The 11694-nt window shown below is 21.4% G+C and overlaps 2 protein-coding genes and 1 long non-coding RNA gene across 8 annotated transcripts in view; 2 read left to right on the top strand and 1 right to left on the bottom strand.

The window, feature by feature from the left end:
• Positions 1 to 11694, top strand: part of LOC102678652 (1-phosphatidylinositol 4,5-bisphosphate phosphodiesterase-like) — a 27920-nt gene that overhangs the window by 9018 nt on the left and 7208 nt on the right. Inside the window, exons 13-21 of one of the 2 annotated variants that reach the window (XM_006621165.2) lie at positions 1023 to 1180; positions 2046 to 2249; positions 2762 to 2960; positions 3532 to 3702; positions 3779 to 3919; positions 4436 to 4610; positions 4727 to 4930; positions 5279 to 5525; positions 5743 to 5814. In XM_006621165.2, coding sequence (XP_006621228.1) covers positions 1023 to 1180; positions 2046 to 2249; positions 2762 to 2960; positions 3532 to 3702; positions 3779 to 3919; positions 4436 to 4610; positions 4727 to 4930; positions 5279 to 5525; positions 5743 to 5811 — 1568 coding nt within the window. In that variant the 3' untranslated portion in view covers positions 5812 to 5814. Of the gene's footprint in view, positions 1 to 1022; positions 1181 to 2045; positions 2250 to 2761; positions 2961 to 3531; positions 3703 to 3778; positions 3920 to 4435; positions 4611 to 4726; positions 4931 to 5278; positions 5526 to 5742; positions 6211 to 11694 lie in introns of those variants that run through there. The other variant, XM_006621164.2, reaches the window with a different exon arrangement.
• LOC116186316 lies at positions 1002 to 8021 on the bottom strand. 5 transcript variants are annotated; one of them, XR_004151283.1, is made up of 4 exons: positions 7652 to 8018; positions 6508 to 6713; positions 6327 to 6412; positions 1002 to 1078 (listed from the first exon to the last, which is right to left on the bottom strand). It is a non-coding gene; the product is annotated as an uncharacterized LOC116186316 (long non-coding RNA). The 5 variants fall into 5 exon arrangements; XR_004151285.1 differs by lacking the exon at positions 7652 to 8018 and adding an exon at positions 6829 to 7112 and having other exon boundaries at positions 1004 to 1078; positions 6492 to 6713; XR_004151280.1 differs by having other exon boundaries at positions 1005 to 1078; positions 6492 to 6713; positions 7652 to 8021.
• LOC102680403 overlaps positions 8422 to 11694 on the top strand; it is a gene marked incomplete at its 3' end in the record, with an annotated part of 5331 nt that continues 2058 nt past the window's right edge. Inside the window, 6 exon segments of the mRNA XM_031513143.1 lie at positions 8422 to 8894; positions 9928 to 9967; positions 10185 to 10305; positions 10987 to 11190; positions 11318 to 11452; positions 11565 to 11694. The exon segment at positions 11565 to 11694 is cut by the window's right edge and continues 10 nt beyond it. Of these exon segments, the coding sequence (XP_031369003.1) occupies positions 8422 to 8894; positions 9928 to 9967; positions 10185 to 10305; positions 10987 to 11190; positions 11318 to 11452; positions 11565 to 11694 (1103 nt within the window).

The following is an 11694-nucleotide window of genomic DNA, read 5'->3' as shown; positions in this document are numbered from 1 at the left end:
ATATTATTATTATATATTTATTTATAATAAAAAGAAATAACTTTACAAGTAATGTTAAAATTTATTAATAATTTACTAAAAGTTACTAGGTTTTTTATTTCTTATACATGAATAAAAATTTGAATCTATATTATAGTTAGATAAAATTAATCATTTCTAAATTTTTTCTGTTTGTAAAATATTAATATAGAATGTTGACATTATTGATATCTTTTTTTTATAATCATAAATATTATATAAAAATAATAGAATAAGAATAAAAAGTTTCATTAATTTTTATAAGCAATATAGTTGATTGTTTTAAATTTTAAATTTTTCGATTGATAAAATGAAATAGACGAATAAAATATATAATAAATATATTATTTTTATCCAAAAATGTTAACAGAAGAGTTCTTCACACAAATTTTACAAATATTCAAAAAGCAATTGAACGCATTATGATTGTTAAATTCATTAAATTATAATTTATTATTTTATACAAAAATCCAACAAAATTTGAAGTAAAATTTGAAGTAAAATTTCGTTGGTATATTACTGTAAAATTTCAAATAAATTAAAGAACAGGACAAAAAAATTTAATGAAAAAAATTTAATGAAAATTAAAATAATTAATTAATAAAAAGATTATCTTATCTTTTGTTTTACATTATAAATATATAGTTATCGATCTTATTAAATGAAAAAATAAAAAAAAAATAAAATAAAAAAAGAAAAATTTTTTAAAAATAACAAGATTTCAAAGTTGCTTAAAAATAAATTTCTTGAAAATATTCTAAAGGCAAACGTTGATGTTTACTTAGTTAATAATAGAATTGAATGACTTACGTGAAATAAAGTTCTAAAAATAAAAAATTATTTAACAAAACTAAAAAATAATATTAAATTTTTTGAATTAATGAAAAATATTTTTCTTCTTTATATATTAATTTAATATAATTTCAATTAATATTTAATATATAAAATAACAATTTCAATAATTGAACATATCATAAAGAAAAAAAACATTATTATGGTTGCAGAAAAGAACATCTATCATAATATGTCCTCGTTTTCGGAGACTGCAGCACTCAACTACCTGAAAACAAATGCAATAGAATTTGTTAATTATAATAAACGTCAAATGAGTCGAATCTATCCAAAAGGTACTAGAGCTGATTCGTCAAATTATATGCCACAAGTGAGTCATTATTTATATAGTTATTTGAAATGTTTATCGTAAAATTTAGAAAAAATTTAAATCAAAATTTTTATAAATATTAATAAATATTTTATCAAATGATATATTTTATATGATTATTTATTTTGTTCGATTGTTGCCATTTATTTCATAGCTTTTTATGAAAAAATTATTTACAAACTACAAATGGTTTAAAATATTTGCAAATTTTTATTACAAAATATTTTTTTACAAAAAAATAATTTTGTAAGAATTAAAATAAATGATAATCGAACAACATAGTTTAAATTTTTAATTAAGTAAATAAATAGAAATGATTTATATTTGAATTAAAATCTAATATCCTTTTTATTTAAATAATTTTAATATATTTAGATTATTTTGCATTAGATTAAAATAAAATTAAATTAATATAAAAAATAAAAAATAAAATTATCAAGTATTGGAGATTGTAAACAGTTCGATATATTATTATCTTATATTACTACTTAAAATATGAGATTTGATGTTTCTATTAAAAATATCTTTTCTATTGGTTAACACTATATTTTTTTTATTTAATTGACATATTTAATATCCAACTGAGAGAAGTTATTGTTAAACAACTAATCTTTTAAAATACACAATAAATATAAATAAATAAAATATATGCAAAATATAATAAAATATAAAATACATACTATAACTCGAAAAGAAATAAATCTAAAAGAAATAAAATAAAAGAAAAGTCGAAAATATAAAAAAATAATTATTATATTAAAAATTCCTATCTCTTTTTATTTTTCTTTTTTTAATTTTCATCGAATATAATCTTTTCAAAGAATCTAATAGTTAAAGATTACATTAACATTTATATATTTCTTAGGTATTCTGGAATGCAGGCTGTCAAATGGTAGCCTTAAATTTTCAAACACCCGATTTGCCTATGCAATTGAATCAAGGAAAATTCGAATATAATGCAACAACTGGATATTTATTGAAACCTGATTTCATGAGGAGACCGGACAGAAGCTTCGATCCATTTTCAGAAGATGTAGACGGAGTTATCACAGCCCAATGTTCTGTTCAAGTAATTTCAAATGAAAATTTAATTTTATTATAAATTAATATTATAAATAATTACATATTAACAACAATAAGAAGATAATCAACCTCTTATTATTATGTCAATCAATTTTATTTTTGCTCTATTATTTATAATTAACCACATAATTTAAAATGGAACAAAATCTAGTTAATTTTTCATTTTCTTTAAAATATTACATTTCTATTTATATTATAATATAAGCATTTATAATGATTTATTGTTTTATTTTGATACAAATTTAACTAAATTATTGATATAGTAGAATTTTCTTTTAAATTTTTATAAATTTTTATTAATTTAATTATTTTTTCAAAGAATTTAAATCGTTATATAAATTATATAAATTCTATATTTTCTATATTTCTATAATTCTATATTTCGTTATATAAATTCTATTTTTATAATATTATACAAATATAAGGAAAAATTTATAATTAAAAAAATGATAAATTATTATTATTATTATTATTAATACAGTATATTTTATATATCAGGTGATAGCAGGACAATTCTTGTCTGACAAAAAAGTCGGCACTTATGTTGAAGTGGATATGTATGGTTTGCCAGCAGACACGATAAAGAAAGAATTTAGAACTCGAATGGTGCCTGGAAATGGTTTGAATCCAGTTTATAACGAAGAACCGTTTCTATTCCGAAAAGTTGTACTTCCTGATCTGGCTGTACTCAGATTTGGTAATTTCAATATTCAATACATAACAATTTTAACAAGATTTATGCTATGGAATATTTATAACCAATAAGTTGCAATAGATATAAAGTAAAATATCTAGATATTTTTCTTTAAAATATAGTAAATATAGCACACAGTATAAAAGGGATTATTCTTAAACTTAATCGATTTGTTACAAAAAATTATTTAATTTTATAAATTTAATTTAATTATATTTTAAATTCAACAATTTTTATTCCGAACACTTTTCCATTGAATAAATCTTTTCTCAGAATTTTGATATGAAACTTTACATTCGTATCCTTTCTTAATATTAACATTCATTAAATATTACCTCTCTAATACTTTTCTTCTGAATGAATCTTTTTTCAGAATTTTATTATTCTAGATAAGATAATGATCTTGCAATACATAAAAAAAATTTCATATCATTTATTCTTTTCTTCTAACAAAAGACTGTATACTATTTTTTAACGTTAAATTTAATAATGATTAAAGAAGCAAGTTGCTTCCACTATCAGAAAATAATCGTATAATTTTGATTTCTTCACTTGACATTTATTGTTCGGATAGGTGTATACGAAGAGAGCGGGAAATTGTTGGGTCAACGTATTTTGCCACTGGACGGCCTTCAAGCCGGATATAGACATATTTCGTTGAAGACTGAGGCGAATTTCCCCATGGCACTGCCAATGTTATTCTGCAACATTGAGCTAAAGATTTACGTACCCGATGGATTCGAAGGTAATACCTTGAGCAAGAACAAAAATAGAAATATATCACGATGACTGTGATTCGAGCACGCTTTCTCGACTTGCAGATTTCATGGCTGCTCTGTCTGATCCGGGTGCATTTAGTAAGGGAGCAGAGAAACAAGCAGAGACTATGAAGGGATTAGGAATCGAGCAAACCGATACGAAGGCAGAGGCGAAGAAGAAGGAAGAGGAGAAGGCTAAAAGGGGTATATATATTTTTTTTAATAAATTATATTTATAAAAATTAAAACGAAAAATGATTGTTTCAAAACTTTTACAAGATAAATTTTTATAATTGTTACTATTAATTAAATTATTCGTTCATAGTTTTAGATTTATCAAAGTTCTTATCGATTTATGAAAATTTCATCGAAAATTAAAAATATTTTTATTACGAAAGTAGAATATTTTTATACGATGATTGTGTGAAGCAAGTATTGTGAAATATAAATATAAAAAATATATAAAAACTTATGATGAAATATATATAAAAAATTAATTCTTATTTAAATAATTCTTGCAAGGTTCAACATTTAAAAATCTATTATTTGTCATTATTTATTAATAACATTTGTTTAATTAACAATTTAAAAATAGTTTTAAAGAATTGTTTATTCTTTCATTCGTTTTTTAAATATGTACATATTATGCAATATATGTTATAATTTTTTTTATCAGATATGTATCTTTCTACAAAATTTTTCATTTATATAATTTTTCAGAGGAATTCAAGCCAGAACCGATTACGATAGAAACGTTGAAGAAAGAAAAAACGTATAAATTTGGTAAGAAACAACAAAAAGAATTGGATACAATGAGGAAAAAACATTTGAAGGAACGACAGACGATGCAGAAAAATCATTGCAGTGCTATAGATAAATTGGTGAAGGGAAAGGAGTATGTAAACGAGTGAAAACTTTGGATTTCTTTAACTAAAAATTATTACGATTAATATCCACTATTAATTATTGGTATCTAATCTAATTTGACAATGATGAATCTTGAATTTATAGCAAAAATGCGCTGCTCCAAGACGCTAACGTGAAAAAAGTTATAAGTGAACAAACCACGCAATGGTCCGCCATGGTGGAACGACAACGGAAAGAAGAATGGGAAATGCTGAAGAGTCATACAGAAGTTGGTCGAGACGAATTCAAAAGATTAATTGACATTGTACAGGCTAATCAAGTTAAACAGTTACAAGCGAAACACGACAAGTATGCAAGACTATCTTTAATTTTATTTAATTTTAATAATTTTTGTAAATATTTTTTCGTTCGTATTTAAATTAATTTTAAATAAATTTTCTAAGTTTTTTAGGAATACATTTAAGGAATATGAAATTCTTAAATTTCAAATACTTAAGTACTTATAAAATTAAAAGTATTGCTTAATTAATTTATAAATTCTTTTTGATAAGTAATATATAATTATTTATAATTTATAATTTGTAATTTTATTATTCGTTATTTATTTTTTAATATATATTAATTATTATTATATGATATTGATCTGTATTATTTAATATGTAATAAAAACTTAATAATATTGTTTCTTAATTTCAGAGATATGAAAGATATGAATGCGAATCAAGCAAAAATATCCGTGGAAACGGCCAAAGAAGTAATGAACGATAAAACATTAAAGACTAAAGGAGACAAAGATCGTCGACTTCGTGAGAAAAAGGAACAAAATACAAAAAAATTCATGCAAGAAAGAAAAACTGTACAGATCAAACAAGGACGTGAGAAGGAAAAACTAACAAAAATTCACGAAAAACAAGTGGCAGAATTGGATACCAATATTGACTTGGTAAAATTTCATAATTTTATTTCAAAAAATAATTTCTTCTTAATTTTTTATCAATATGAAAAAAGAATGATAAACAAAATATATTTTGCAATCAATTACTATATTAATCGTTTAAATATCATTAATTATAAAATATATTAAATTTGTTTTTTTTCAATAATATTTTCAAATTATTTAGCTTGAATATGGTATATATAAGAATGTATTTTTATTACAGACTATCGAAATGTACAAGAACGAAGTAATACACTTGGACTTGTCGTCTAAGACAGAATTTTTTGTCTAAATTATGAAATTGAGTTTTTCTTTTTACTTGAAAGTTAATTTAAAAACATATTTTCATTAAATATTTACTTGATTTTAGTTTTTATCTTATTGTTTTTAGATTTTATGTGATTATTTTTTATCTGTATTATTTATATACATGCTTCATACGATAATACTTTTAATCATTTTTTATGAATCTTTACACATATACATATATAATTCGTTTGGTACTTCTTTATACGAATTACATATTTGAAATTTTCGAAAAAAGTATATTGTGTAGAAGATTTATACAAACATTTAATAAAATTTAAAATTAATCAAAATTTAGAATATTCCTTGTTACTACAAATAAACTTTATCTACAATTGTAAAGTTTTATGAAATCACATTTCAATAAATTTCTAAGAATATAAAAATAACAATCTTGAAACATTTAATTACAATTACAGAGCACCAAATAATCCAGAATAACTTATTTTTCCATATAATTATAAAAAATTATTATGTATCATTTAATTTCGATATACATACCGTTAATTTCAATTCAAACCATTGTGTCAAAATTACCACTCTATAAAAGATTTTTTTTGTGCATTTTTTATGCCCTTCGAAGCAATCTGAAACATTATAAATATACTCTGTAAAGTGGTAACATGAACACACGGAGTAAGTTAAATAAACGAACACAAAACTAACAAACTCGAGCAACGACCTGGTGTATCTTTGCCAGTGATTTAAACTGTTCTCTCCTTGTGCTGTTTCACATAGCATTGAATAAACGATAGCTTGTAACCTCGTAAAGAGGTTGTCAATCAGGCATACTTATCCAATAGGCTATCACGTGCTCCATGAAGGAAGTTCTCAAACATCCATATTTGAAGGAGGTATGATTGAAGTAGTTATCCGAATAATCGAAAGCTGAAATCAGCATGAAAATAGAACAAGTATCGATGAATATTCGAAGAATAAAGATTTCTATGGTTCGATGTATTATATGATAGTTACAATACAATGTAGAATATCGAATACTTACAACATAGATTAAATATTTGAACGTTTATTCGTAGAAATTTTCTTGAATCGCGAAAAATTTGTTATCTTTTTATTTAAGGCACGAGATTTATTAAGATAAAAGATGTAAGATCGTAAAGAAATTTTTCAATGGAATAAGAGAAAGAAAAAGTGAAATAACAAAGGAATTCATGGTTGAGAGAATACAACGAAAGGTGAAAACAATTGGGTATACTTAAACATTTTATGCGAATTTTTAATATATTATGAGAAGAAGACTATAAATTTACGTTTTTTTATTATTCGTTTCTTTAATGATAATAAAAATATGAATTTAATAATCAAAATTTTAAAATATTAATGTATTTATATTTATATTTTTTTGATAAAAGAATGCTTTATAATTTATTTATAATTTACGAATTTTTCAATTAAATATAATTTTTATTTCTTTTCCTTTTTTTGTAACATTAAAACATTTATTCAAGACTTTCATTGTTTCTTAGAATTCAAATTTGAATTTCTTATTATACCTGAACAAAGGAATATGTTCGATTCAAAAAGAATTGATTTCAATGAAGAGAATTAGCTTATTGAAAATATTTTTTAATTTATATTTTATAGATAATTTATCATTTACTTACAAATCAGTAATGCAATTTTCGAAATCCTTTGATTTTTGCATCAAAATGATTTCCATATAAATAGTTATGTTCATTAGAAATTTCATCTATTTTTCAAATTAATCTTATTAATATACGTTTTATTTTTTTCCATCATGGAAATTATCATTATATTATATAAATGTATTTTAAAATCGTTTAAAAATTTCAAAATTAACATACCTTGTATCTTTTTTATTTCTTCAACAATTCTATTTACATCTCAGAAATTTAATTTTTTTTTTTTTTTTTTTGAATAACTTTTACACATTCACACATTTCAATTTAATAATTTAAATAAATATTAATTTGCTTCTATCAACAATGCAAGATCAAATAATTTCTTTATAAAACTTGTTTGTAAAATTTTCATATCAATTCTCTCCTCTCTAATTTAGATACTTCGATAATTTCTACATGATTATAATTTGAAATTCACTAAACGATGTCTTATCATGGAATGAGCTTGTCAATCATAACATTTGTTATAAAAACTCTGTACAAACATCTTTCACCTTTAAGTAAATCAATATTATTCGATTTTCATTTCAAATTTGATTTATATATTTATATATTTATATTTATATTAACTTGTATAGTCTTGATAATTGTGGCTTATAGTAATTAAATTATTTCCTAAATTTAAATTTATAAAAATAAAAGATTGTTAAAACAAAAATTAACTATCAATAAAAAAAATAGTGTAAAAACAGAAATATACAATTAATAGAATAAACGTAAAAAATAATATTGGAATTCAAATGATGAATCAATAAAACGCTAATGCATCTAGTAATCAGGCGCGTATTCATTTTGAAAATTATATAAATTAAAACAATTAATCTTATTGAATAGAATGTGATATAAATTGCTAGGCAAATATTCTTCTATTTATTTTACTCACACTATATCTCAAGCTTTTATTTCATCAACAAATTCTTGAATAACTCACAATGCTACGAACAAAAATAGAAATACAAAATGATAAAATATTGCAAGGAAATAAATTGCAACGATTATCAAATATTGCTTTACAACAAATACGAAGTTCGTTATATAGTTATACACAAAGGCAAACATTTACAAATTCAATACAACAGAAACCATTATCACAATTTCAAAAAGAAATTATAAAACAAAAATTTTCATCTAAAAATGTGTATAATGCTATGAATATCGAATCTTTGAAAATACGAAGGAAAACAAGTGCAAATTCACAACAAAAACAATTGTTACTCTCGCCACAGTTACAAGTTCAAAAACAAGCTACAAAACAAAAATCTTTATCTAAAAATATGTATAGTGTTATGAATGTTGAATCTTTGAAAAAGCGACGAAAAACAATTGCAAATTCAGTACAGCAAAAACAATTGATATCCTCGCCGCAGTTACAAGTTCAAAAACAAGCTACAAAACAAAAATCTTTGTCTAAAAATGTACATAATGTTATAAATGTTGAATCTTTGAAAAAGCGACGAAAAACAATTACAAATTCGGTACAACAAAAATTGAAATATTTGTCTTTATCACAATTTCAAAAAAAAGTTACGAAACAAAAATTTTCATCTAAAAATGTGCATAGTGTTGAATCTTTGAAATCACAACGAAAAATAATTACAAATCCTGTGCAACAATTGTCACCTTCGTCACAATTTCAAAAAAAGATTATAAAACAAAAATCTTCATATAAAAATGTACATAATAAAGTAAATATCGAATCTTTGAAAGAAAGACAGAAAACAATTACAAATCCAGTACACCAAAAGCAAATATTACCTTTGTCACAGTTACAATTTCAAAAGGAAATTTCGAAAGAAAAATCTCTATCTAAAAATAAACATAATATAATGAATGTTAAATCTTTGAAATCTTCATCGATTTGTGAAAAAATTTCAATAAATCAACAATGTTCTTCTTCACAAAGTGATTCAGAATGTAAGTTTTCTGAAAATGATGCTTTTATTAAAAAAAATATTCATAATCTGATAAATAATAAAGTTCAACATCAAATAAAAGGAAATATTGCAAAAATGTTAGTTGTGTTTATTAATGGTGAACAGAGATTAATTACATTTGAGATACCTCACGAAGATTGTACAGTTCAAGATTTATTAAAACAGGTATTTTAATAATTATTAAAATAGTTGTCATAATAGTTATAAAAATGCATAATCAAAGATTGATATGTTGATTAAAAATTATTTGTGTTTTTAGGCAAATATTGTTCTTTCTGAGAAATTAAGTGTTTCATTAATTTCTAATCCTACTTTGGATATAAATTATTTAGTAAAAATTGAATCTGATACAATTACATCACTTGATATGAATAAAAATGATGATAATTCTCAAAATAACATAAATAATAATTCAAATAATTCTAGTAGGTAAGCTTTTCAATATATTTTTTTTATATAAAATTCATATATAAAGTATCTCAAATATAATATTAATCACTTCAGATCACTAGATAAAAATATTGATTCTGTACAACAAAATAAGGTAAATTTTAATTTCTTTTAAAAATGAAATAATACAATTAAATTATACAATCATATATATCAAATATTTATATTAGTATTTAAAAATTTTTGTGGAATTGCATCATTTTAATATATTATCATTTTAAAAAAATGTTAATACATTTTGTTAAAATATATTCATTAAATATATTTTTAAATTTGAATTATCATGTTAATTCTCCATATTATTTTACAAGATAAACAATGAACATAATTCATCAACAAAATCAGAAAAATTGGAACAAGATGCGTCTATGCATAAACATAAAAGAAAAAAAAGAATTATTTCAAAATCAAGGCCTAGTCATAAAAAACCAGGTAAAAAAAAAATTTTATAATTTTATTTTAAAAAATACATTTTAATCTTCAATTTAAATACTAAATATATAAGATAGAACAAATATAAAAGAATAAATCTAATTATCTTTATTTAATAAAATAAAAATATAACAAAATTAAAATTATTTAATAAAAAAGATAAAATAAATATAAAATTAAAAATCATATATCTTTGCATTTGAATACAAAAAAAAAATAAAAAAAACAATACAAGATTACAAAATTAACAAAAAAATAAAATTATAAAAAAATAAATGTTTAACCAATACTAATTTGGATTTATATTCTAACTTTACTTTTGATTTGATATTTTACTACTTGATACATTATTTTAATTTATAAATATATTAATATATCACATATTTATAAAAAATTTATTATTATTATATATATAAAAATTTATTATATAAATTGATTTTATATTTTGCATTATATATTGCATTATAAAAATATGTAATAATAAAAATAAAATTGGTTTTGTATTCTTTTCTTTTGATTCAAGATATTAAAAAACATGAATCAATGATCTTAGAGAAAAAATAATATTTCTATTATCCTATTTTTTTCTTTACAACCAAATAATTTTCATGATTTAAGAGTTTGTATGCCAAATTGTCTTATAGAATATAGAAATACTTTAGATTAACATTTTTTATTCAGAATGTTTAACAATATCATCTGATGAAGAAGAAAAAAGTAAAGAAAGATCAAATTCTAATAACAATACATTTTCAAACGACACGAATAATGATTATAGTAATGAAATGGATATCATTCTTGAGAAGAAACCAATAATTACGAATAATTCTATTTCCGATACAATTTTCGATTATGCAGGATGCAAAAAAATAGAAAATATTTCAGGTAATTTTTAAATATATTTCATATATGATTATTTCATAATATATACATTCTATTTATTAAATTTTGAATAATAAATATTAGTTAATTATATATTGAAAGAAAAAAAATAAAAATAAATATCTTTTAGATGACATTATGCAATCTCCATATACTTCTTTATTATGTAAAATGGTAAGAATAGGTTCTTACAAATATATTCCTCGGGATAGAGTCTTAATCTCGCAAAATGGAGTAAGATTTGGTGTACCTTTATTGGAAGATGGTATTTATTTTACTAATTATTTTACTAATTATAATATTTATAATAATATAAAATAATGTTATTTTTATTTTGACAAATATTTATTCTATACAATTATTTACATATATTGCAGAAAAAACTTTTGTAACATTAGACGTTAAGATTCANNNAGATATAGTAAAAGTACTAATTCATTTTGGTAAATCAATGCCAGTGCTTTTCTTTTATACATCTATTAATATTGGAGCTATGATTCGTAAATT

The sequence above is a fragment of the Apis dorsata genome, unplaced genomic scaffold (assembly GCF_000469605.1).
Source record: "Apis dorsata unplaced genomic scaffold, Apis dorsata 1.3 scaffold_598, whole genome shotgun sequence".
NCBI lineage: Eukaryota > Metazoa > Arthropoda > Insecta > Hymenoptera > Apidae > Apis > Apis dorsata.
This window is presented reverse-complemented; position numbering and strand designations above follow the sequence as displayed.